The 27,445-nt window shown below is 41.2% G+C and overlaps 1 protein-coding gene across 4 annotated transcripts in view; it reads left to right on the plus strand.

The window, feature by feature from the left end:
• The window catches only part of CHD1L (chromodomain helicase DNA binding protein 1 like), a 58,782-nt gene that overhangs the window by 17,362 nt on the left and 13,975 nt on the right, over positions 1–27,445 (plus strand). For 3 of the 4 annotated variants that reach the window (XM_045033393.1, XM_045033395.1, XM_045033394.1), the window contains 17 exons: positions 192–306; positions 911–942; positions 3,814–3,895; positions 4,091–4,121; positions 6,917–7,072; positions 8,735–8,890; positions 9,618–9,710; positions 11,033–11,129; positions 12,841–12,914; positions 14,530–14,640; positions 17,349–17,463; positions 18,091–18,244; positions 20,185–20,350; positions 24,167–24,315; positions 25,280–25,443; positions 25,975–26,183; positions 27,230–27,328. In XM_045033393.1, the coding sequence (XP_044889328.1) occupies positions 192–306; positions 911–942; positions 3,814–3,895; positions 4,091–4,121; positions 6,917–7,072; positions 8,735–8,890; positions 9,618–9,710; positions 11,033–11,129; positions 12,841–12,914; positions 14,530–14,640; positions 17,349–17,463; positions 18,091–18,244; positions 20,185–20,350; positions 24,167–24,315; positions 25,280–25,443; positions 25,975–26,183; positions 27,230–27,328 (2,003 nt within the window). Of the gene's footprint in view, positions 1–191; positions 307–910; positions 943–3,813; positions 3,896–4,090; positions 4,122–6,909; positions 7,073–8,734; positions 8,891–9,617; positions 9,711–11,032; positions 11,130–12,840; positions 12,915–14,529; positions 14,641–17,348; positions 17,464–18,090; positions 18,245–20,184; positions 20,351–24,166; positions 24,316–25,279; positions 25,444–25,974; positions 26,184–27,229; positions 27,329–27,445 lie in introns of all 4 variants that reach the window. The other variant, XM_006935047.5, reaches the window with a different exon arrangement.

The following is a 27,445-nucleotide window of genomic DNA, read 5'->3' on the forward strand; positions in this document are numbered from 1 at the left end:
TCACACAGAAACTTACCTTAGGTTTACCTGTTACCATAGATAAGATTTCAGAGTTCAGGACTCTTTCTGGTTGCAGGACATCTTGAAGTCTGCATGTCAGTAATCCTTCCATGAAATGTAATTTTCTAGATATGCACACCCTTCCCTTTGGCTGTACATTGGTGTTCATCTACCTCTTTTCTTGGATCCAGATTTGCTCCAGGGCTTTCCTGTGTAACATATGCAGGTGACAAGGAGGAGAGAGCCCACCTACAGCAAGACCTGAAACAAGAGTCACGTTTTCATGTGCTGCTAACTACCTATGAGGTTTGAATTTATTTCTATCAAGAACTCTTAACCGTGGGACCGTAGAAGTTGGAGAATCTACTGGAATTAGGTTTAATTTTTTTGGAGAGCATGCATTTTTCTGGGAGAGAAGTCTACTTTCATTAGATTGTCAGAGAGGGATTGTGACCAAAGGAAGTGAAGGACTACTGTGTTCCAAATTCGCTGAATGTCTCTTCTTTCCTGGTGCGACAAGAGCGAAGGTGCCCTGGTGAAGGGGGTGGCATTTGAGCTGCCTGTTGGCCAGTGAATAGGAGGAAGGAGGAGGCAGGCAGGGGAGAGGGTTTTGTGGGCTGAGGGGTTGCCTGTTACTGCAGGACGAGAGTAGAGGGTACTCAGTTCCAGTCTCATTTGAAGTTTCTAGTCTTAAAGTGAAGGCAAGACCTTCCACTTACTCCTGCCTAGGTTTTGTTTTTCTTGAAGATAGTGCTACTTAGAAGTTATGCTCACAACTTTTTTTTACTTAGTGAATGATTAAGACTTAACTCTCCTAAAGTATAAGATTTAGCTAACAAGAAACTAGTTTATTAATATCAGTTGTATTAATACTAGCCTTTATAATATGTCTTTTTCCTTAATTTTTCAGATTTGCTTGAAAGATTCATCATTTCTAAAATCGTGAGTATGTTGCGGTACTTCAGAAACCGTTGAATATATCATGAGAGTCACATCTTTCCTTTACGTTTTAGTACTTTATGTTTCATGTCATGTCTGGCACATCTTCCTGGTATGTCTTCCATGAGTCTTACTTACAGATTGGTGTGGCGTAGAGTAGTCCTGCAGTCTAGCCCTTACTCATTAGCTGTGTGTCCCTGGGTTACTTAACCTTAGTGAACCTCAGCTTCTTTGTTGGTAAAAGGAGGATAATCTCTACTTTGGATGGCTGTTGTGAGGATTAAATAAGGTGTCTGTGATGGGTGGTTAATAAATACTAGATTCTTTACTTTGCAGATCGCACAGATACCTTTCAGGACTGCTATTTAGAGATTTTACTGCAATATAGGAGGTGAATTATTTGAGCCTTTTCCTGGAAGTATCTTAAAGTAGGAGTCAGTGCTATGAAATTAACTTTTTAGGAAGGGAGTTTTAAATATACTTTTAATTAGCTTTCAGGCTTTCATATCAGCTCATGATGCATAGGAAGCTTAGATTTAATTCTTCCATACCACCTAATACCATGGGTGATATGTTGCAGTATAGGGTTGAGACTACAGTTACAATGTAAATTCAACACTAGCTAGACTTTAGGTACATAGGAAAAGGTACGTTGACAGGGTTTCATTCTCCAAAGCATGTGTAGTTTTGATGTGGTTAGGTGGGGAGAAACTTCTGTTTTCGAAGTGCTTCAATATTTTAAATATTCTCATCTAGCTTCTTCTGAGTTGGATTTCCGTTTTCATCTTATTTTGAGATACTGAAGGCCCAGGCATAGATTTCATGACTTCCAACCCATAAGTTTCCTTTAAGTAAGCATGTTATCTTACTCTTCTTAAGAAGAAAATAGGCTTGGGGTGCCTGAGTGGCTTAGTCGGTTGAGCGTCCAGCTCTTGATTTCAGCTCAGGTCATGATCTCAAAGTTCGTGATTTCGAGCTCCGCATCGGACTCTATGCTGACGGTGAGGAGTCTGCTTGGGATTCTCTCTCTCTCGCCTTCCCCTGCACGCTCTCTCTCTAAATAAATAAACTTTTTTTTTTTTAAAGAAGAAAATAGGCTTCCCTCTCTTTTTCTTTTTTCTGTAATTAGTATCTAACGTAATGTTTGTTGAAGATCTCTTCTCTGGAAAGACACTGTTTGGGAGTTACCAGCAGTGCCAGGAAAGTAAACTGTAGAGCTCCCTAAGAGGACATAGATTCCAGTAGAGGGAGAGGCACTATACAGATATTCATAGTACAAGGCAGGATGTGGGAAGTCTCAAAAGGTGAGAAAATTGGGACATAAATGGTTTTTGTTTTTTTTTTTAAGTTCATTCAATTTTGAGAGAGAGACAGAGTGTGAGCAGGGGAGGGGCAGAGAGAGAAGGGAGACACAGAATCTGAAGCAGGCTCCAGGCTCTAAGCTGTCAGCACAGAGCCCGACGCGGGGTTTGAACTCATGAACTGAGATCATGACCTGAGCTGAAGTCAGACACTTAATCAACTGAACCACCCAGGCACCCTGTTACATATATGTTTTTGATTACTTAAAGTATCCTAGGTGACCTTCATGAAAACCCTAGTAGGCAAGTATAGATTTTCTAAATGAAGAAAGCAAGGTAACTCAGCTGAGGCCACATTGCTAATAATGGCAAAGAGACATCCAAATGTACCACTTGGTGTTGTGGAGACTTTTTCTTTTAATTTTTTTTTTTTTTAATGTTTATTTTTGAGAGAGAGAGCATGAGTGGAGAAGGGGCAGAGAGAAAGAGGGAGACACAGAAACCGAAGCAGGCTCCAGCCTTTGAGCTGTGAGCACAGAGCCCAATGCAGGACTCAAACCCACGATCCATGGTACCATGATCTGAGCTGAAGTCCGATGCTTAACTGACTGAGCCACCCAGGTGCCCCTCTTTAAAAAATTTTATTTTGAGACAGAGTGAGTGGGGGAGGGATAGAGAGAATCAGAAGTAGGCTCTGTGTGCTGTCAGCATGGAGCCTAATATTGAGTTCAGTTTCATGAACCACAAGATCATGACCTGAGCTGAAATCCGGAGTCCAACACTAAACCGACTGGGCCACTTAGGTGCCCCATGTGGAGACTTTTGAAGAGCATCTCAAAAAAAACATCTTGGGGCCCCTGGGTGGCTCAGTTAATCCTCTGACTCTTGATTTTGGCTCAGGTCTTGAGAAACTGTTGTTGTAATTTACGATGCTACAAAATGTGCTTTGGAAGTAGCCACCAAAGACCTCCATACTAGTATATCCAACAGATGTATCTTCCTGGACGTCTGTAACATTTGATCGTATTCACTGCTTCCCCATTTTTTTTAATTACGCTTTTTAAGCTACTGTGACACCAGTTTCTCATAATTTTTCTTCTGGGTTTAAATCTCAGCTCCACTGCATTCTAGCTTTATGACATTGACCTAGTTACCTAATCTTTCTGAGCTTTAGTCTCCTTGTTGGTAAAATGAGCACAATAATGTCTACTCACCATATCCCTTTGGATTAAATAACAGACATAAAGCTCCAAGCACAGTGTCTGGCACATAGTTGGTGGTCATAAATGTTTCCTTTTGCTTTCTGTCTCCAGCTCCTTCTTTTCTGCCTTTATGCACAGGTCTTTCCTGTCTTGGGAAAACAATTCCCTTAAATTTACTGCCTTATCCAGATGTTGTCTCATGTACATGGCAGGCTTTCAGATAAGAAAGAAACTTGAGTGTGTTTCTAATAGAATGGGCTTAATATTAGTCTTGCCAACAATAGTTATTTTTATGGTAAGACTTTTTGGCTATAAGATACATGTGTTGGAGTTTTTACACAAAACTGAAAGCTTGGATTTTTCTCTCACAGCTTCCCTTGGAGTGTTCTTGTTGTGGATGAAGCTCACAGGTTGAAAAACCAAAGCTCCTTGCTGCATAAGACACTTTCAGAGGTAAACTCACAGGATAGTCTTAGTTTTTGTATAATCTCCTTTTGAAAAATACTATTTTAGGCCTGCGTAGAGTTAGTTAAGTTGAAACATTTTTTTTTTCAGTCCCGATTTCTCTAGGGCTAAATAAACATTTCGTGAGTGACAGAGGTAGTACTTATATGGCCTCACTGCTCCTTCCTCTCATCTTTTACACAGGAAATAACGTGTACTGAAATCTGGTTATCAGGTAATAAGATGCTATCCCAGTAAAATACATTGTAGTTTTAGAAATGTTTCAGCTCTCTTTGATCTTCTTCAAAGGGGTAGTTCTTTAAAATTAATCTTATTATAACTCTTCTGTCTGCAATAGCAGTTATGTCTGACATATTGTACCCTTCCCCCCATTTACCATCTTAAAAAATTTGACAGTTCACATGGAGTCATAAAGAGACCATTGCATGCCATTGACTATTAGCTGCAGTCTCTCTTGTCTTTGTCATACTTTTGAGTGTGACACCCTTGGTCTCCTTCCCTTCTCTTGATCTTTGCCATCATTCTGGCATAGTGAGAAGTGAGAAATGTCAGTGTAGCCCTAGCCTTGCCCTCTTTTCTGAGGAGCCAGTGGAACAGCTTGTGAGTAAGAAGTGCCTTTCTGTTTGCTGACCTCATAAAGGCTTATTCATGAGACCACATGTGTGAATTCCTGTGACCATCACTGAAGTTTGGTCCCTGTCCTATAACCAATCAGATAATAAGATTAGAGGTGACTTAGAGAAAAGTCTTAGGTCTGAATTCTGTATTTAATGGCTAAAAGTTGGAGTTTTTGATATTTTGATGAAGATGTGGTCACTGCTATTGGTCCAGTCTCAGAGATTGCTATCCCCTGGTGGGGCTGACTCTGCTCTGTGTTTGCCTTCATTTTGGGACTCTTAACAGTATCTTTTTCCCAAAGGATTGTCATATTCTGGCACCTTACTCTATAAGACACTGCGTCATAAACTACCATGCCAGTTTACTAAAATATAATGGGAGAGGAGAAGCGGGTGTAGTAAAGGAACCCCAGGTTTGGAGTGGGGAAACTAAGTTCTATTGCTGGCCCCAGAGCCTTTCCTTGTTCATAAGGAAACTAAGGCTCAGGGATTATGTGAGGAAATTTTGTGTGTCTTCTAAGCATTCCTTTTTAGGTGAGGTTTGAATCGCAGACGACTTGTTGGTTGGAGAGAAATGCATTTATTGATAGGGCTGAGAGGTGGGCTAATACTGTTTTCAGCTTGTTTGTGAAAGTTGGAAGCAGTTTGTATTGAAACATAGGGAGTTGGTTCTACAATTTATGCTATGCCTCGTTTACATTTACGTTTACAAAGTACATTCACAAAGTAAGTACGGTACCTCGACAGAGTAAGGCTGCTGTGGAAGATTATGTAGAAAAGTTTATAAAATACTGTATACAACGAGATCAGCTCCAGATTTTTTTCACCCAGTGATAAAATGGACACTACTTTGAATAAGTACGTGAGCTCATGTGACAGTCTAAGTTGACTGTAGTGACCGGCAGCCCTCATCTTTTTCGGTCACCCCAGCTCTTTGCTTGGTGAACACATATTATAAAAATTTGAGTTGGTTATTGGAAGCATTTATTTCTGACCAGTTCCCATACTTGAAGTACTATGAAAACATTGTCCTACAAGCAGAGCAGGCATGAGTGGATGGACATTGATTAGACAATTTAAAAAGAAAAAAAATAAAAATTCTTTTCTTTAAAAGGAAAGAAAAAAAAAGAAAAGAGATTGCAAAAAAAAAAAAATAGTAATGACATTCGCAAATCAGTTTTAATTGCATTTCATTTGTTACCTTACTACAAAGCTGTATCATCTTATGACCCTTTCCCAAACCTAAATACAGAAACACAAGAATAAAAATAAAAGCCATTAGGGGCGCCTGGGTGGCTCAGTCAGTTGGGTGTGCTTATAGCTCAGAGCCTGGAGCCTACTTCACATTCTGTGTCTCCCTCTCTCTCTGCCCCTCCCCTGCTCATGCTCTGTCTCTATCTCAAAAATAAATAAAAAAACATTAAAAAATAAATAAAAGCCATTAATAATTTACTCCCCTGCATACACTAACATTTGACATATCTGTTTCCATATCCTTTGCTGTGCATATGAACACCTAAACATATAAGTATGCATATTGTTATTCTAGAAATCAAAATATACTGTATTTTTGTATTTAATAAGTATGTCTGTATACATAAGGGTATATATGTACATATACACACACTGTATTTCATTTTTTTAAATGAAATATATAAGATGTGGCTTTCCAGTTTTGCTTCATTATTTAACTCAAATGGTATAAGTTCTTATAAATGTCAATTTAGAGCTTGTCTTTTGCTTAACCTAGTATCTGTTACTGTTTTTCCTAACCTTTTATTTCATTATTCTCTTACTCTTGGTGTTCTCATCACCTGCTCAAAATTTAAAGACTTTCTTTCATTTATGCTGTATGAGGCTCAGAAACATCCAGAAGTCTTGATGTTTTGGATGTGATACACTTACGTTTTATAAAAGGACATTCTTTTAGTCTAGATCTTTTTGCTTCCTGCTTGTAGTGGTGGGCCTGATGCTATAGCTTTTTCAAACTCTTGAGTATATACCATGTGCTTCTGAAGTCTCAATAGACTCACCATGTGGGTAGTAACATACTGCTTGAATTCTCACAAAGATTGAACAATAATAATCATATTGAATATTCATATAGTACTTCAGAGTTCACATAGTGATTTTACTCACCTCCTTGTAACAGTTTCTCCTTCCCAGGATTATTACAGTTGAAACCGAAGAGGGATTACTCTTACCATCAAACAGCTGGCATACAACTTGAACCTGAGTCCTCTGATTTCATGTCTTCATTGTCACCCCATTAAATCATGCCTCTCTCTGTAAAGGTTTTCATGGGTAACTCATGTAAAGGTTTTTATGGGTAACCTCTTGCTTTCCGAGGTTATGGATTTTTAATTTTTATTTTATGTATTTGAGTTCTCAGTAGTCTTCAGTCTCCTGTTGACCGGAACTCCCATCCAGAATAGCCTCCAAGAGCTCTACTCCCTCCTCAGTTTTGTGGAGCCTGATGTCTTTCCCAAGGAGCAGGTGGGAGATTTTGTTCAGCGTTACCAGGAGATCGAGAAAGAGTCCGAGTCAGGCAAGTTCCCTTCCTACAAATCATGCCAAGAGGTCTGGGCCCAGAAATTGGCCTGGTGCATAATAGACACTGGTTATAGATAGAAAAGAAAGAGAATTGATAACCAGACGACACCTTTTAGGGAGAAAGAGCCACCCAAAACTAAGGTGGTGCTAGATCCCCTCATGTCGTTCCCAGTTGTCTGCTATTCATGATTCTTATTTGTTACATGGTTCTACAGCGGGGCTTCATGGGTCATTTTTGGAAGAAATGGGAAGTGTCTGCTGGTTTGCAGACTTTTTTTTCCCCTCACCTGTCATTTCTATAATTTTGTAATCTGTTAACTTTCTATGCTATTTCCTGAGGCAGAAAAGTATATGGGGTGCCAGAGTCCCGAACTACTCTTCAGCATTCCACAGCACTGGTGTTTCTGTTCGCTGTGCACCAAAATCAGAAGTCTGGGATGGATGCATGGTGGGAGTGAAGCAGGAAGCATCCTTGTTTGTACAGCTGCCAGTTGCGGTCTGCCTCTTGCACCCTTGCCCCTCTGCCTCGTAGAATTCTCTGTCCCTGTAGTATTATCCCGGGACGAGTGTTCAACACCAATGCTAGGCAGGCCTGCCAGTGGGTGTGCATGTCCTGGGTGAGTAGGAGTTGGAAGGGCTTCTCACACCTTGCCCATCCTGCAAGCTGAAGATTGCCCATCCTGCAAGCCTGCTCTCATTGCCCCCATGTTTAGGGTCCAGATAAAACACACGACAGCCCGTCAAATATTACATGGGACATACTCCTATTAAAAAAGTGTCTGCTGTTTATGAGGAGTTTATATTTCACTGCATTCTTGTATCTTGTTTGCTGAACCTGGCAACCCAACATGGAGCAGAATGCCAGCTCAGGCCAGTTTTTGAAGTTCATGACCCCTGGGGAAGGAGCAGGGGCGTTGAAGTGAAAGGAACTAAGTTTGAATGCAACATTAACATCCAGCTGTGTGACTTTGGATAAGTGTGCTTAATTTTGCAGAGCCTTGCTTAACGTAGCTATAAAAATGGGGACAATAGTCCTTGTCCTACACTTATTTCTAAACCCTTATGCTAGTCAATCAAATTAAGTGCAGAAGTATCCTGGAAACAGTACAACTCCATGCAAATGAGATTATTAATAAAAATCAAGTTCTTTGCGTGTTCCTAGTTCTTGAGTTGAGAGCCAGGAATAGTTTCAGAAGGAAATGGGAAAAGGAACCCGGTGAAGAAAGAAACACAGTTGATCCCTCAGTACAGGGATAGGGTGCTGACTGCCCTCTCCCACGGTTGAAAATCTGCTATAACTTTTTGACTTCCCAAATTTAACTGCCAATAGCCTGCCATTGACTGGATGCCTTACCGATAATGTAAACAGTTAAGACATATTTTGTGCATTACATGTATGTTGTATTCGTACAATCAAGTGAGCCAGAGGAAAGAAATGTTAAGAAAATCCTAAGGAAGAGAAAATACATTTACAGTACCATAGTGTATTTGTTGGGGGAAAAAAAAATCTGCACTTAAGTCAACCTGCGTAGTTCAAACCCACGTTGTTCAAGGCTCACCTGTATTATGAAAAATGACAAGACTGGTCTAGCATGTGGAATTGGTATGAAAATTTTGTCCTACACTTCTTGTGTTGTTGGTTTCTTTCCTTACACAGCAAATGAACTACACAAGCTCTTGCAGCCATTTCTGCTGAGGCGAGTGAAAGCCGAGGTAGCTACAGAGCTTCCCAAGAAGACAGAGGTGGTGATATACCATGGCCTGTCAGCATTGCAGAAAAAATACTACAAGGCCATTCTGATGAAAGACCTAGGTAATCAGAGGGCACTTGACTGCTCAGAAACTCAGGATGTGATTTTCATGGAGGGGAATATTTTATTATCACGCATGCTTCGTATAGCAATACGGGATGGGATTTTGTATTCTGAATATCGTTCAGTCAGCTGCAGTGAAACTGTGCAGGGTATCTTTACTGGAACGCAGACTTTACTGGTTGTTGCACTGGTGAAATTTCCTTTTCTTCCCCCACCCAGTTGTCCATCCTGTGTAGCAGTTAGTTAAGCAAACATTCTAGGTAGGCCGGTCACACCTTTCATCTTTCCACCCTGTCACATATTTAACATATTGCACACCTTTTTTGTTGAATAAGACTCACTGGGAGGAGTTGGGAGTGGAAACGGAGTCTGTCGCTTTGCATTTTTTTTAGAGAGAGCATGCATGCGTTGGGGAGAGGGACAGGGGGGAGGGAGAGAAAATCTTAAGCAGGCCCCATGGTCAGTGTACAGCCCGATGTAGGCTCGATCCCATGACCCGGGGATCATGACATGAGCTGAAATCAAGAGTTGGATATTCAACTGACTGAGCCACTCAGGTGCCCCAATATGCTGCTAATTCTTAATGCAATTCAGTGAAATTTAGGAGGTTATTGTAGGTTTGAGAGATATATACTGAAATAAATAAGGTTATTTATGGAAACGTAGAGTTTTTGAGTTTTTTGTTTTTGTTCAAAAGTCCATTTCTCCCTGTGTCTCTGTTTACAGCTGCATTTGAAAATGAGACAGCAAAGAAAGTTAAACTTCAGAATGTCTTGTCCCAGCTTCGGAAGTGTGTGGATCACCCGTATTTGTTTGATGGTGAGACAGTGCCCTTTTTTCTCACATTGCTTTTCATGAATATTTCTGTGGCCAACATCATAGCAAAATTCTTGAAAAGAATTTTCCATGTTTACTGTCTAGTGTTCTCCCCATTTTCTTTCTAATTTTTCTATGTTGATGTAATTTAGTATACTGTTCATATTCAACTTTCTTCATTTGTCCCCTTAATGTCTTCCCCATGGCTTTGATTTTTCTTTTCAAATTCAAGATCCAGCCACAGATCCTGAATTATATTTGGCTGTCTCCTTTGCTTTTTTTTTTTTTTTTTTTGCCTTTTTTGGTCTTTCATGAAATTACAGTTTTGAAGAATCAAGGCCAGTTGTTTTATGGGTTGTCTCATCTGGATTTAGGGATCATGTCTTCGTGTTTAGATGTCCCATTGTCTTAAACCCGCTCCATGGCCAGCCTTTCATCATCGCCATTGAACTTTGCAAGTTTACCAGTGATACCTTCAATGGTTGTCCGTTCACATTTTCATTAACCTCTTAAAACCTTTGACACAGTTGATCACTTCTTTCTTGAAACACTTTCTTCCTTTGGCTTTTGGAATGCTTTCTATTACTTCTCCATTTGCCTGTATCCACTCCTTCTCAGCCTCCTTTGCTGCTTTCCCTGTACCTTAGAGATGTCTGCAAATTTCCCTCTAAATGCTGTTTTAGCTACACACCGCACATCTCAATATGTAGTATTTTCATTTTCATTCAGACTAGGGCTTTTTTGAGTCATTCTGACAGGTAGCCTTTGGGACGCTTCCAGGACTTTTGCGGCCTTGGGAGCACTAGAATGGGTAGGACCAATGTGGAGGGTTTGCTGCAGTTCTTTTAAGGGAGTGTTTGCCAGGTAGTACTATGAATTGCAGAGTCTTAATCAGGTGCATTTCAGAATCTTTTTTTAAGGCAGGGGGGCATTGGGAACTTGTAGATTTTGAAAGAAGGTTATTCTGACTGCCATCCCCAGCTTGAGAGTTACTAGTTTATACATCTAAGCTGTATTTCTTGATTTGTTTTCTCAAGCGAGAGTCTCAAATTTTCAATTCTCTGGACTTTAGCATGTCCCTGTGCCTCCTTTTCCTAAAGAGTGGGCTTGTTCCTTGAATGGACATTTTTTGTCATATTGGGGGTATTGGCTCTGTGACTGATGTTAAGCAGCACTGAGATTATCATGCAAACACATAATTATAAATGCCTCAAAGAGAGATGAGACTTGGGCCCATTATCAGAAGGAGCTTGGCCTCTTGCTGTGGCCTTGCCTTTGGCTTCTCTACTCAAGGAGTCTGCCCTGATTGGGGACACATTTTTCAGGTGTGGAACCAGAGCCTTTTGAAATTGGAGACCACCTGATTGAGGCCAGTGGGAAACTTCATCTACTGGATAAGCTCCTGGCATTCCTGTATTCCAGGTAGGTGGTTGGTTCACATTTTCTGCTCTGAGCTGGTGATTTTTAAAACCAGAATAATGAACAACTCATTGATTTCTTGAGACTAATTCCAGTTTCCCTTTTTTTTAAGACCCCGATTCTGGTTCCATCTTCTCGCCATCCCCATCCCACCCCATCCCCTCCATAATCATCCTTCCTTTTCCCGAATTCCTATAGCACCTAGGATCCTAATCTAGCACTTGGCAATGCACTGCCTTAATCTGTTGTCTGGTTAATTGGTATTAATCTTATCACTCCAGCTGTATTGTTTAGTTCCACAAAGAGATAACATCAAGCATTTCTTTTTTAATTACTTGCTGGTACCTTGCATTAATTGGCACCTAATGAAGGCTTAGTAAATCTTCACTTTGGTTAACCTGTGGCATTTGGTTCAGGGCGAACTTGGGGGATTCTTTCCCAGAGACATGAATTGGGTAGCAGAAGACTAAGTCACTTCTGGAGCTTTAAAGTGTTCAGCTAAGTGTTCAGTAGGCTGGTGGCCAGCCTCTACCTGATCCTTCTGGTCCCCAGTAGGACAGAGGAGTCTAGAAAAAGCCCAGCTTCCCAAGGGTTTCTAAGTTGTCCCTATGGGACAACTGCCCCAAGTGGGCCTGAACTAACCTCAAAACCTCAGATTTGGCGAAATCACCCAACATTAGGAATGTGCAGATCAAATAATTGCATGTCTTACTGTATTTTATTGGCTGTGATATATCTACTATAAGTGTGTTTGAGGTACAGGAGGACCCATAAACATCTTCTGTCCAACCTTTTCATTTCACAGGTGATAAAACAGGCCCAGAGTGGTCATGACTTGTCTAAAGTCACACAGCCAGCAAATGACAGAGATGGGATTAGAATTGAGGCCCTTGGCTTCAAGTTCAATGTCCTTTCCAAGTATTTGAGTCTACAGTCTTGAAAGGGTTCTTCATAATTGTTCCTTTATGTGCATCACAAGCTCAGATTAAATTAGTTTTCCTAATGAGACTCTTGTTTTGATAGTGCCGTATTTCTTTATGAAAACTTAAATAATACCTGATAACATAGGACTGTAGGCTCATCTTCATTCTTGACTTAATTCATTTTTCCTTTTCCTTTCCTCTCTTCTCCCTGTACATAAATAAGTTTTTTTAATGTATTGTAGGGGATATGAGATGCCACCTGCCCCTTGCTTCTCTAAAGTGATACTTTGCAGACTTTTCAACTAATATAGCTGGAGATGAGAGGCTAGTGATTTTATACTCCCCAAGTAGAGAATGGCTATGGATGGCTGACCCCAAGTTCTTTGGGGTTTCTGATTTGGGCTTTTGTGCATTTGAATTTTGCATTTTATTCTTCCTATATCTTTCTTTATTTTTCTGTTAAAAAGAAAGTGTATTTTTCTTTCCATTAGTAAATTGACATTCTAGAAAGAGGTTTCTTGGTTATACTAGGACTTTCTATAGCCTCTAGTGCATTGACATTTGCTCCTGGGAATATCCCCACTCCAGTTTGAGAACTTGTGCTCTGCAGGATATGACTACATGTGGAGCTATTTATGTGGAACATTTAGCATGTCTGAGGAAGTCTCTGTAAATGATTATGATACTTATATTTCCCCTTTGGTAATTGTATTCTTTGGTAGGTTTCACCTGAGGGAAACTCACCTTAAATACCTACAGTTGGCAGCCTTTCCTTTTCTCTTTCTTGCCAGGGGCCATCGAGTTTTACTTTTCTCCCAAATGACCCAGATGTTGGATATTCTCCAAGACTACATGGACTACAGAGGTGACATCCCTTGGCCATTACGTTGCTTAAGCCTTTTTAGCAGTCCAGTAGGTCCATGAAGAGTAATCTGGGGTGTGGAGATATTACAGAGGAAAGTAGTGAAAGAACATTAGCCTGAACCAAAGGAAGATTGAAAGTAAGGAGAGAGGTGTGTCACACAAGGATTGACAGCTGGGTAGAGACACATGAGCAGAAATAAACACACACATTCCCACTGGCGATGTGATTTAAAATTACGGGTACAGGAAGAAATGTGAGTTGCAGAAATGTTGAGTGATTTGAAAATGCTTGCTAAAAAAGAACTTTAAGTGTCTTGTAACATTCAACTCAACATTTGAGCATTTGTTCAGGAGCAGTAGAGAAGATGAAATTATAGAGATCCCACATATCAGCCAAGCGAAAGGAATTTTTTTTCTGTTTAAACAATAGGGAATGTAAGTTATTACCTGGGTATCCTGTTTAATATATAATAAAATTATTGTGGAGGGCTTCTGGATGACTTAGTTAAGTGTCTGGCTCTTGATCTTGACTTAGGTCATTATGTCACAGTTTGTGCATTCAAGCCCTGTGTCGGACTCTGCACTGATAGAGCCTGCTTGGGATTCTCTCTCCTCCTCTCTCTCTGCCCCTCCCCCACTTGCATGCTCGTGCTCACTCCAGCAGGATAAATAAACTTTGAAAGAAATGTATGTGGGATGATGGGAAAAGGCTGTAACATTGATTGTTCATGAGATCAGTGGTGAAGGAGTATCAGCTTCAGACCGTACAAATTTAAAACATGAATTCAGAGTAGGTCTCTCAGAGCCACTTGATGCCCTCCAAGTACTGTAGTATACCTGGTCCATTGGACACTTGTCAGGAAATGCCATAGGCATGTTGAGGAATCTCTAGATTCACAAACAGCGGTTGAGAGTAGGATTCCCCTTCTTGACAGGGTTCTGTGGTGATGGGTGGAGAATCTGTAGCTTCATTGAAGGGAAGCTGCTGGGCCATTGGGCAGGCTCACTGACCAACTCCCAAGTGCTTGTCTTACTGCTTGCATAAGTTAAGAACTCTGTCGAGGCACAATTGGAAACTGCCATGCAGCATGGTTCACAGTGTGCTTCAGGGTTGGTTGGGATAGTCAGAATTGACTGTTAACTCCATGACTGTCAGATACGTCAACTGCATGTATTTCAAAAACCCAGAGAGCTATGTTATGTTGAGTTCTTTTGTTTTTAAATGTTTTATTATTTATTTTTGAGAGAGAGACAGAGCATGAGCAGGAGAGGGGCAGAGAAAGAGCGAGACACAGAATCCGAAGCAGGCTCCAGGCTCTGAGCTGGCAGCACAGAGCCCACCGCGGGGCTCGAACTCACCAACTGTGAGATCATGACCTGAGCCAAAGTCAGATGCTTAACCGACAGCCATCCAGGCACCCCTATGTTGAATTCTTTTGTAAAACAATGAAATGTCCCCTAAATTTAGATTTTTCCCATGGGATTTGCTTGAAGTAGAGGTATACCTGTATATAGAAAGGGATAAAATTAGCATTTGCTTCTGAGCTGACAATGTTTTATTCCCCAAAGAATATGTGAAAAGGGTTTATATTTCTGTTTTCTTTTTCTCTGTGAAGGGTACAGCTATGAGCGCGTGGATGGTTCTGTGAGAGGAGAAGAGAGACACCTGGCCATTAAGAACTTTGGACAGCAGCCTATTTTTATTTTTCTCCTGAGTACCAGGGCAGGTAGGCCACATAACCATTGACAAAAGCAGACAAATAAGGGGAGATATAGTACTTTTACATCCTGGCCATTAGCATGTTTTTCCTTAATTCTCTGAAAGGTGAGGTCATTAAGGAGGAGCGTAAAACAGGGGAATTGAGGGATTTGTTGTAAGTGTATCAAAGTACTGGGCTCCTAGCATGGGGTTCTTTTCCTGTCCAAGTTTTCTAAGCTGCCAAGTGAGGCTGAAACCAGGGGTTGTTGGAAAGTAATTTTAACCTGCTTTGACCACTGAGCTGGGTTGTCCTGTAAGATGTCTGTAATTCACATTCAGTAGAGACCGCTCTCCTTCCCAGCTATGAATTTGGGAAGTGAGATAACAACCTGTCTGCTAGTTATCCCTCCTCCTTACTAGTCTGGAATAGTGCTGTCAAAGCTTAATCAAGTCTAGCTTTTTAAAAAGTTGTGATCCTAATGAAATTGCCACCTCTTTGGAATTCTTTTTAATGTGACTTAAGTCATAAATATTTTTATATGACATTTGTAGTGCTTTTATATACTCTTCAGTTGTTTGAAATCTGTTCATGGAGATGAAATTATTATTATGTCATGGAGCAAGCAGACCTTAGTGTTGAACTTCTAGAATCTTAGTTTCATTATCTTAGTTTTTGTAGACCTGAATCTTAATGGAATGGATGCAAGAACATTAGGGGGATGTGTGTCCTCTATTAAAGAGAGATCAACATCTTTCTAAAGAGAGAGTTCTATCTTAAAAAGTATTTAAGTGTCTAGTACGGTGAGGGTGCATAAAAGACGTGTTAAATAGAATCTCTGACCATAAGGAGATTTTCTCACCTGTGTGTGTCTCATCTCTGTACTACAAAGATATAATCTGATTCGTTTGGCTTCACTTGCTTCCAGTGTCATAGACTGCACCCTGCATCAGCCATTTATTCATGTCCTCAGTTGTCTCTGGGGTGGTCTTAGGAGAAGCTGGAAGGATCAGGGCAAATGCATCTTCAGTGTTGGGAAAACAGCTCTCCTGCTTTAATGATTTTGTCATCTTCATATTGCGAGAGTGGCATCACGTTTGAAGGTCTAAAATTAGGAAGAAAGAGTAAGCTCCTTGGAGTACTAGAATCAGTCAAAACAGAGTAATCTTTTAAGAGCGGGAGCAATCCTGGACATGAGCCTTTTCCAAACAATGATGATCACATTTGCTATCACTTTTTAGCTGTAAATTAGCAGGGTTATTTATTTAACAGGTTTCCCTCCAACTTTCAAATAGTTCTGTGATTGGATCATGTTGCCACCGGGTGGCAGTGGTAGCTCGTGAGATGTTCCAAACAAGAATGGAGAATAGCTTATTTGTAAAACATCACCCCTTAATTTAATGAGGAAGCGCTGAACTCAGATGTTAACCCAAGAAGAAGAAAACTTGTATGGCTCACGCTGTGATGAAATAAGTGCCAGGGAGATTCTCTGGCGTAGTGGGTGAAAGCGAAGGCTCTGGAGCCAGACTGTGTGGGACTGACTCCTGCCTCTCTCACTTCCTGGCTGTGTGATCTCTGCTGAGTCCCTGGACTTCTCTGCTCTTCTGTCTATAAAATGAGGGTAACAATAGTAAACTACTCATAGGGGTGTTGTGAGGATTGAAGGAGTCAGTATACATAAAGCGCTTAGAACATTGCTTGGCACGTAGTAAGCACAGCACAAACGTAGCTGGCATTATTATAAGGTCTAATTTAGCATCTCTCAGTAATCAGTCTTTATTATGTCTTTATTCCAGCTTTAATTTTATATGAAGGCTTTAATTAGAATGTTCCTGCCTGACTTGTCTTGAGAGCCAGCTTACAGTCGGTAGCCCATCTCAAAAGTTAGTCCTTAATTCAAGCTGTTGGAACAAGCCCTTTCAGGCTTGCTTGTCTCCGCAATGAGCTGTAACGACCCTGGCAAGAGGGAGTCCCTCTTGTACTTGTTGCCACATTAATCAAAGACAAAGCTGTCATTTGCTTTCATGGTTCTCTTAATTAATTCTCATCATCCAAGAAGCCTCCTCATCCCTTTTCCTACAATGCTGAAGAAAGATCAGAAAGTTGTCCCATGGAGTGTTCTTATCCTGTGACTGGTTTTGTTACCCACTCTTTGATTAATGTGGAAACAAATACAGAAAAGACTTTCTAAAGTTTTCTCCAGTCAGAGGGAGGTAGTTTCCTGCTCTGCTGAGGAGTGTAATAAATAAATGTCATCCCCTGCTCTCATTAGCTTGCATCAGGGATCTTGCTACCTTAGCTATAACCTGCAGTGGATATTAACTCCTCTCTTAGCAGTGTCCACAGCAGAAGACCCCTTGCATATTTAAAACTGTTTTCTTTTGAAAGAGTGTGTGTCCTCTTTCACAGACTATTCTAAACAGACCAAGATTTTTAAACGGAAGAGATGTAAATTGGCTTCCTGGGACTAACTTCAGTATGCACTTTTACTGTTTGCCCCTGCTCCCCTCATTCTGTTACTTTCAATAGTTAACTTTTCCCAAGTCAGGCAATAGGAGCCCAGGCAGCAGTGTTAACCACTGCAAGGTCCTGGAGTTCGGGATGGGTGTTAGTCTGAAAGGTGAGGCCAATTGTTTTGTCTGATCTTAATTTACCATTCGTCCCCGTAGCCTTGCACCTTTATGGTCTAGCCCCTAGCCAGCTTGCTGCTGATCACATTCCTTTTGCATTGTTTTCAGGTGGAGTGGGCATGAACTTAACAGCTGCAGATACTGTTATTTTTGTTGACAGTGATTTCAATCCGCAGAACGACTTACAGGCAGCTGCCAGAGCTCACCGGATCGGCCAGAACAAGTGAGAGATTTCAGCATCAGTGTTTTTCCACATCCCTGGCTCCTCAGCGGTTCTCGGTTGGGGAGGGAGGTGAACGACCTGGTGGGCCCGGTGACATCCCAGACTGGAGGGTGAGAGAGCACTGGGTTTTAGCTCAGCTTTGCTGCTGACTCGTTGAAGACTGCTGGCCAGCACACATTCTTCTTGCACACGTGATTTGTTAAAAACCACAGTCAAGCCATGAAATAGAAGCCATGAACTTCTAAAGACGAGAAGGAACCTTTAGAAGTTATTTAACTCTTTTTTACCTGAGTTAAGGTCTGATTCAGTTTAAAAATGAAGTTCTGGCGTTGTAGAGTTAGGCTACAAAGATCATGGAGATCTATCTGAGGTTTTCCTTCACTGTTCCCATCAGGAACCTCAGTTATGGCCCCTCCTCATCCCTTGACTCTCTTGGAAATCTTCAGTGAGTACCTCTGGGAGGCCAGATCTCTCAAACAGATGCTCATGTCCACAGTACAGTCTCCCTTTAGCTGTACCCTGAGCATGGCATTTGGGGTTTGTTTCCCTTTAGGTGTATTGACCTTGCATGCTGTGTTCATCTGTGCGGACCCTCACGGCACATTTGTCTCCTTTGACCCTGTACAGGTCTGTTAAAGTTATTCGGCTGATCAGCCGAGACACTGTGGAGGAAATAGTCTGTAGGAAAGCGGCCTCCAAACTCCAGCTCACCAGCACAGTCATAGAGGGAGGCCATTTTACTTTGGGGGCCCGGAAACCTGCAGCCGATGCTGACCTCCAGGTATAAGATCTTATTCTTCCTTTAAGAATGTGTCCTGTTGTCAGTATTTTCTTGTGGGTGAGAAAGCAGATGCAAAGAACTAGCTTTAAAACCCATTGTCCCCAGCTACACATTTGTTCCCAGGTCTGTTCCACACGTACCTGCCATACTGTCTACTGCATGCAAGCAAGGAGCTAAAAATGATTGTGATGAATAAAGGTAGCAGAATATGGAGTGACAGGGATGGGTTTTAGATCCCCTGACTTGGATTCACATCCAAGCCTTGACACTTACTGGATGTGTGGCTTTGAGCAGATAGCTTGACCTCTCAGATCTACTTCTATTTGCATTTTCAAAAAATGAGAATATTGCAAGTTACCTCAGAGGAGTGTTAAAAAAAAATTAGATAAAATAGAGAACTCGGCATAATAAACGATGGTTAATCTCATACCTTGTCTTAACCCCAGAGCTTTTGATCAGTGAGTGATCTTCATAGTCAGAGGATGGTAAATGAGATCAGGAATTCAGAATTGTTCCATAGGAGAAAATGGATGAAAGATGAGAGTTAATTGCTTGAGGAAGGGAATATTGGATAGGAAACAAATGCTGACTTACAGATTTTTCTCTTCTGGAATGGGGCTTCGAGATACTCTACAGCAGCCCCTGGGTTAAAATTAGAACTCATGATATATCCTAGATTCTTCCATTTTGCCCAAAGGGATCATATTCACTGAAACAGTTGGAGAGACGCACTTCCGATAGTACTTAGCACAAAGTAAGCATTCAGTAAATGTTCACTGCATCTGTCTCACTGTAGAATAATGAAACTGCTTTCCCTCTTTCAGGACTTCAGAACTCTATACATTTTAGATTTAATAAACCACAACCTCATCTTTTGTTGCTAGGTTCTTTGTATTTTAAAACAAACAACGAAGAAAGTGCTTTCATCTGAGACCAGGTCACTGGGTTGTTACCTTTGTTTTTGGCAACCAAAGAGATAACTAGTAGAGTCTGAATGAGGAAGAGAGAAATCAGACATTAGAACCAGAATGTAACCTTCTGGTTTCCTGGAGCTGAGCAAGAATCCCAACAGAGCCCTGTCAAACAGCCAGTGTTGGGAACAGTTTACATTCCTACCAGTATTTGGCCTAGTATTTACTAGGCCATCTAGAGATAACTGACCCATTCTAAAAGGATAAGATACGAACTAGAAGTCAAGATGTGACTCTACGTTGATTTGGAATCTCAGAGTTAGTGCTTAAGGAGGTGCAAAGTTGGAAGTAGGAATTTAAAGCCAGGGAAGTGATCTGAACTGTTTGGATGGTTCTTGTGACCCTAGGGAATGGGTAGGCTCAATAGGTACCTTTGAGATAAGGGAAGAGAGGCAGGATAATGCAGTTGTCAGAGGAGTATTGAGGAAGATTAGAATTGAGAAATGGCCTTCAGGTCTAGCCATCAGTTGTTACTGGTCTTCGTGAAGGTGAGTCGCATGGAGCGCTGTGGTAGGAAACCAGATTGCCAGAGGAGAGAAGTCAGTTGATGGTGGAGGGAAGGTACCCAGCGTAGCCTTCTTCCAAGTTTGTCAGTGGGAGAGAAGCTCACTGGGCCTCTGACTTCTCGCGTGGCTGCTGGAAGTGCCTGTGGCCTGTGAGAAAGACTCCTGAGAAGTGCCATAGATAACGCAGGATATTACTGTTCTTGAGAAAAAAAGAGGCTAATTTTTTTTTTGTCCTCGAGAGTTGTCAGAGTCATCGTCACTGATCAGTATTTATCACCTCTCTGCTTGGCCATCATCCAACCACTAAACGGCCCTGTTGGTATCATCATCGTGGGGAGAGTAGAACAGCCGGCCAGCAGGGAAGGAGCCTGCCCTGTGTCAGCAAGCCATTTAGCAAAACACTGACGTCCCAATGCCTGTTTTCATGAGAACCAACTGGACCTTTTCATTTTGTCCATTCAAGTTGAGTGAGATACTCAAATTTGGTTTGGATAAACTGCTGTCATCTGAGGGGAGTACCGTGGATGAGATAGACCTGGAGACGATCCTGGGAGAAACAAAAAACGGCCAGTGGATCTCTGACACCTTGCCTACAGCAGAAGAAGGAATCCAGGAGCAGGAGGAAGGCAGTAAGTGGGGGGTGAAAGTAGAGCAAATGGCACAGCTGCCTGATTTAGACGTGAGTGAGATAGGTCCCGATAGGAAGGCCTGGAGGGTGCTCCCTGGGGCATCTTTTCCTACCCAGCCCTATTCTCATTGTGGGCACACTGTTGAAGTCTTCCTTGGTCTAAGAACTCTTCCTAGACTGACTAGCAATTGCCTGTTCCCTTGTAGCTGAACTTTGAGCCCACTCAATGATATTAATGCTCGTGGTAGTATCTCAAGGATTTTAATTTGTACTTTTTCCTGCCTTCGTTGCAAGCATCTTCTCTTTTATTAGTAAATCCCACTGTCCTTATTATGGTTGCCCTCTCATAGTGAGTCCTCTTCTGAATAGTAGAATGATTTGGTTTTTACATGCTCGTTAATACTGGTTGAGCATTTATTCTGTGCTCAATCAGAAGTGTGTACCGTGTCCTGTGCTTAATACCTGTTTTTTTCGTTTAATCTTCACCATACTTTAAGGTGTAGGTACTGCTATTTTTTTACTGAAACAGTACATGTAAATCATGAGATAATTTTTGTCTTTCCTGAATTTGGTCAACATTTGTCTTTTTTGTCCGTTTCGGTTCTGAGTATTTAAAATTCTGACTTGAAGCGTTTTTTTACATAGGAGCTTTGTAAAGATATTCCCTGCTGTCTTACAGTCATTTTATTGTCTTGTACCAGTGGCAGCAAGAATTCATTGTGGACGGGGGTGAGGTTTGAGAGTCTTACTCTAGACTTAATTCAAGAATACCTTAATTCAAGAGAGCTGTAGTTTCTTTACTAGATGATGCCTCCCTTTTTGGTAGGGAGCGAGATTGGCAGGGACTTTGGTAGGGACTTCTGGTTTTGTGATTCTCTTGTTTCTGTAGGATCCCCACTTTTCATTACTTGCTTCCTTTCTTTGCCATAGAACTGCCAGGGGACGTCTCTCTCTCTCCCCTAGAAGCAGTGCCTTCCCAGATTGCTGACTGCATGCACTTTCTAGTCCCTTCCTTTCAGTTTCTTGGTAGCCAGTGCTCTGACCTGAGTCTGAGACGTGTTCTTAACTGTTTTTCTATTTAGGTTGTGGCACTGTGTTCAGGGGGCTGTGTCTGACACTGCCTGTCTTCTGCGTCACTCTCAAGTCTGGTGTGGGCTCTGGAACTGGCTCCATTGGCGTTTGAATGTTCATTTCTCTACTTATCTGCAGATTGAAGTTTGTAATATTCTCAGACTCCCTAGTTTTATAGAAGCCATGGATTAGTGGTGGTTTTACAGGGTATACGGAGAGATTGGGATTTAGGCAACTAGCTTCATTCTATGGAATACAGCTCTTTGACTTTTCTCATTTTGTCTTTTAAGTTTCTTAATATTAGTATCCCACTTTTATTCTTCAGATACTCTTTCTTGTTCTCTGTTTTACCTGTATCTTGTTCTCATTTCACAGATGTAATGTCCTCTCTTGAGATATTTATCATAGCTTTTGAAAAGTATTCTTTTTCTTTCTTTCCTCTCATTGCTGCCATTGTTGTTTTCAGAATTTGTTTTGGAACCTCTTGTTTTTGTCTTGAGTTTTCCTGAAATAGCTGGTGTCCTCTGGCTGTCTGAAAAACATGTGCCGGTGAAGGGCCGAAGCTGACAGGCAGCCCCAAGCCGAGCAGGTGTATCTCGATCCTTATTCCAGCATTACTGGTTGGTGACCTGGCTTCTGTATTTGAAGTCTTTTCATTGGGCAACTTAGTTTCTCCAGATGAATCCTTTAGTATCTTTCTTGGGTTGGAATAAACCTGTTTGCTCCAATTGAAGAGACCACGGGAGTCAAAGGTTAACGGTGCTCCTGTTACTTGGTACACAGAACTTTCTCAGATCCCGTACTGTCCAGCACTCTGTCCTTATACATCCTAACCTTCAGAGGATTGACAGGGTCTCTAGTCTCATAATCACCCCTTGACTAGGCACCTGTGTTTGGCTTTCACGGTTTTTCTTAATCTGACCTGATTGCTTCAGCCACTTTCCATTTTCCAAGAATTATTGAACTTTTCATTCACTGTTGTCTCCTGGCTTTTCAAAATCCCTTCAATGCTATTTAGTGGTTTTAGGTGGGAGGCAAAATGGATGCATGTGACCTGATTTTGAAGTTCTGTTTGGATTACATTAGTGAAGCTTGCACCCATTTCTGTGCTCATTCTAGATTAATTTGAGATTACTTTCCTCATGTTACTAGGACAAAATAAAATTTTGTTGTTTTCCAGGAAGAATTCTATTCTTTAGTCAGTCCAGCTGCCAGAAAAGATTTTCCACTTGTATTAAAATTTGGAACCTTCTCTTTGATCAGTGAGTACAGTTTCTGTGGTAGATGGTGCCACTGACAGGACACAGATGAGGGCCTAGGCCTGTGGTCTCCAACCCCCTCTTGGCTGAAGAGTGAAGACAGGGAGCACGATTAAAAATAATGTAAATGAATATGAAAGACCCGTAGTTAAAGCAGCTCCATCAAAAATAAATAAAAAATAGGGTTGCTTTATCTGGAATGCTAGGGTTTTTTTTAAAAAACATATTTATAGGTTGAGAATTGCATGCAATATGAAGCTACATATGTTGATCATATTTGACACTTCTCAGCTCTTTATTTTTTTCCCACTTGTTGATAGAGCACCTCATTGAAAGCACCCTGCTGATTTAATTAGCAAATGCCAATTAGAATTACAGCTGGTTGGATTTGGGTACAAGTGTGAAGCAGTTGATCTCTTGAGAATGAAAATGTTTTGCTTTTATACTCTCTAGAGAAAACATACTTCTAGCTGATTTCATAATGCTGTGAAAATACATTCTTTGGTAATATGTGCTATTAAATACGTTTCACTTTAGAATCATTATCTCATCTCTCTGTGGTTTGCTGGTCTTGGCTGGTCATGACCTCTCTTTATCACTGATTCATGATCTTGGCATATCACCCAACCTCTTTCAGCCTTTGTGTCCTCATCTGTAAAATGGTGCTGTTAGTGTCTGCTTTACTCTTTTAAATAGTTGAAGAATCAAATGTGATAATAGATGTGAAAGTGCTCTGACAGTACAAAATGCTATTCAAGATTACACTGTTGTCATTATTGTTATTACTGTAACCAGTATTTGTTGACTTGTTCACTCCATCCTTCCGCAGACACAGTAATGCACAGAAAAGAGCATGTTGGCTCTTGAGTCAAAATCCTGCCTTCATTTATTAACAGTGAGAACTGGAGTCCCATGATCCCTGTCTGAGCCTCATTTTTCCCTTTCTTCAGCAGGGTTAGTTATACCAAGATCGTGGGGAGGCTTCATAAAGATACTTCATGCGATATGAAAAGAATATTGTAAATCTAAGGGATTATTTTTGTGATTCTCCATTTTCTCATAATTTGCCACTTTTCTCCTCCTTTTCTGTAATATTAAAGGAACAAGTTGAGTATTAAATAGGTGTCCAATAAAAAAAAGCATGTTTTCAGTTACCTTTTATTAAGTGATCTTAGTGAGATCTATGCTGAAGAATAGTGTGGAATGAGTGACAGGGGATCCAAGACTCAACAGGGTGGAGGTATCCAGCAGAGACTTGCAGACCAGCCAGAGATGAACCAGAAGGGCAACAGCCATATCCTCTCCTTTAAAGAGTAAATGTACGAGATCCCCACCCGTCAGTGTCCGTGGGATCCAAAATCACAAGCTAGTCTTAGCCCATTGAGAACACAGGTTGTTCTCTTGTTTGCCTTACTTATTGCTTTGAATGGAATTAATCCATTTTTCTTTAGTCTCTAACATTTCTGTTTTGTGTTTTATGTTCTTAGAAAACCATATGTACTTATTTGAAGGTAAAGATTATTCCAAGGAACCTAGTAAAGAAGACAGAAAATCTTTTGAGCAACTGGTGAACCTTCAGAAAACCCTTTTGGAGAAAACTACTCAAGAGGGCCGATTACTCCGAAATAAAGGCAGTGTAAGAACTGTTAATTTATGTAAAAGAATAAATTCTTCCAATTTCTAAGAGAACCAAAAATGATGCTGGGAGTGGTTTATTGAGAAATAAGTATATAAATATTTGTTGAAATGTAAGTATAATTAGGGACCCCTAAGTGTCTGACTTCAGCTCAGGTCATGATCTTCGTGGTTCATGAGGTCGAGCCCCACATCGGGTTCTCTGCTGGCAGCACAGAGCCTGTTTTAGATCCTGTATCCCCCGCTCTTGCTGCTCCTTTCCCCCCTCAAAAATAAACATTAAAAAAAAAAGTTGGCATAAATAACATCAACAGGAACAGTGTGTTTTACCATTTAATGCAGGCGAAAGCAGCCCTGTGCATCTAAGCCACCCCAGAAGGGATACACTGTATCACACCAAAATACCGCACTCTACTCCTGATAATTTGACTCTGTCACTAAGAGAGGGTGACAGTCAAGAATGATACATGTTATGTCCATGGTATTTGACACTTTGTACGTGCTCATTAAATGCTACCCACCATTAAGATAATCATAATGTTGAAAGACTCTGTTTAAGAAAGAATTCTATAATACATTGTAGGAGGATTTCCTTTAACAGTGGTTAAACCTAAAATGGCCTCCTGCAGGATATGCTTTGTATAAAAAAAAGTAACTTTTCTGAAGCACCTTATTCCTGTTGAAATTAATCAAAATGATGTACTGTTGTACTAGCCATGCCAGTGCTTTGGTTGAGTTTAGATCACAATATCTGGTCACCAGGCCAAGTGAGATGTGTAATATGAACAGTAGATTGAAGTGTCTTGCCACGACCTCCCACTACACAAGGGGCACAGAGACGCAGCTTTATGAAATATTAGTAAGCGTGTTGCTTTCACACAGAATGAGTGTTAGGGATGAATGAAACTCAAGAAGGAATAGGCAGCCCCCAACCTTCCTGGTTATGGATCTTGTTCGTCCTACAGGTTCTCCTCCCAGGCCTTACAGAGGGGTCTGGCAAAAGGAAGCGGATTCTGAGCCCAGAGGAAGTGGAGGACAGAAGGAAGAAGAGACAAGAGGCAGCAGCCAAGAGAAAGAGACTAGTGGAAGAGAAGAAGAGGAAAAAGGAAGAAGCAGAACATGAAAAAAAGTACGTGTATATTATTTGTATTCTAATAAAGCTGAGGGTCACATTTGATAAAGGAATCACTGTTGTATAGAGTCCACAGTTGAATACTTTAAGCTTGCAGAAAACTTCTATAGAACTGGTAGTTTCTATGGGTAATAGAATATTTTTTTTAAACATCAAATGTTAACCCTAACAGTTAGTGTGCTTTTGTGAAAAGTCCTGAGTGCCGAAGGCAGAGAAGATTCATTTAGTTGAAGCAAGAAAAGATTTTATTGTAGCTGCCTGACAAAGAGTAGTTCCCTTGAACGGTACCTTATTCTTAAAAACAGGGACATGCGGTGGCTGCTTGTTACTGAAGCATAGTCAGGAGGCAGCTAGGTAATCAGTAAGACTTCTTGTTGACTTACAAATAGGCAGAAAACTGCCATCACGGTGAGTGTCTAATTGCATTTCCACTGGGCACTTACTGTTTGTGAATAGCAGGATGAATTGCGCTCTAAGGGAAATTGTGAGAGGCCAGGTTAATTTCCTTTTCTCTCTGGCCTGTTGAAGGATGGCCTGGTGGGAGTCCAGCAATTACCAGTCCTTCTGCCTGCCTTCTGAGGACAGTGAACCGGAGGACCTAGAGGGCAGGGAAGATGAGGAGAGCTCTGCCCAGCTGGATTATGAAGATCCAGAGTCAACGGCCATCAAGTATGTTAGCGGTGATGTCACCCACCCGCAGGCTGGGGCGGAGGACGCGGTCATCGTTCACTGCGTAGGTAGGTAAATGTAGTACGGGCCCAGGATGGGTGCTTTAATCTTTGTGGTGCTAAGAACTGGGGAGGAGGAGGCAGAAGCCTGACCTAGGAGTGATTGATGGGCATGGTGCAGTCGTGTGGTTAAGAAAGGTCAGATTTTCAAATCCAGAGACTTAAATTTGACTCTTGGTGGTGCTCTTATTTACTGGTTGCAGAGCCTAATCTCCCTGGGCCTCAGGTTCCTTATCTGTGTAATTGGATAATATCTTTCCTATTCTTTGCACAAGGTTTTTAAGAGGGTAGAAGGAGGCGACATATACAGGACAACTCTAAGCGTGTCCCCTGCCCCCACCCCCATGACCTTGGCACATTTTACTCCTCTGCCTGGAAGGAACCCTCTTTCCACAGGTAGCCACAGCAAGCATTGGTCAAACGTCTGCATCTCAGAGGTCTCCTGAATGCCTCATATAAAACAGATCCCACTTCCAGGTCTCTATTGTTCTCTACTCCTTTTTCCTACCTTATTTTACTTTATTACATGTGTCACCACCACATATTACGTATTTGTTTATATGATTATCTCATTGCACTAGAAAATAAAATTCATGGGAGCAGTGATTTTTTTTTTTTTTTTTTTTTTTTTTGGTCTTGTCCACTGCTATAACCCTAGTGCCTGGAACAGTGTCTAACATGTAATACGTGCTAACAATGATTGAATGACTGTAAATGGAAAATAGTAACCAGCTATGGTAGCAGTAACTCAAAAAAGTCATTTAACCTTTCTCCTTCCTTACCTGTAAAATGGGAGTTGTATGCTGTTGTGTCCCCAGTGCTTCAGCTGTTTGTTATGTTACGTCTCCTCTCCATCTTTCCTATTAGGATGGCCAGGGATCTTCCATAAAACCTAATATATTTGAGAAGTCCCACCTCTGATATTCCTGGGAGACTAGGTAGTTGTCTCTTCCCTTTGAAAAATCATTCTTTTACAAATCTAGTGGGTGTACCTTTGTTTTTAAGTTGTGGATTGGACTCTGCCTTCTATAAATGAAAATTTTTTCTTCTGATAGATGACTCTGGCCGCTGGGGCAGAGGTGGTTTATTCACGGCTTTGGAAACACGATCCGCCGAACCAAGAAAAATATACGAGCTGGCTGGGAAAATGAAAGGTAAGAAGCAAAACAGAGAGAAGGGGAAGGGATGGAATGAGAGTGGAGAGGACACTTAGGACAGGTATCACATGGGTTATGAAGCACTGGTTAAGGAGTTGGAAGAGCTGGTTGGAG

Source organism: Felis catus, chromosome C1 (assembly GCF_018350175.1).
Source record: "Felis catus isolate Fca126 chromosome C1, F.catus_Fca126_mat1.0, whole genome shotgun sequence".
NCBI lineage: Eukaryota > Metazoa > Chordata > Mammalia > Carnivora > Felidae > Felis > Felis catus.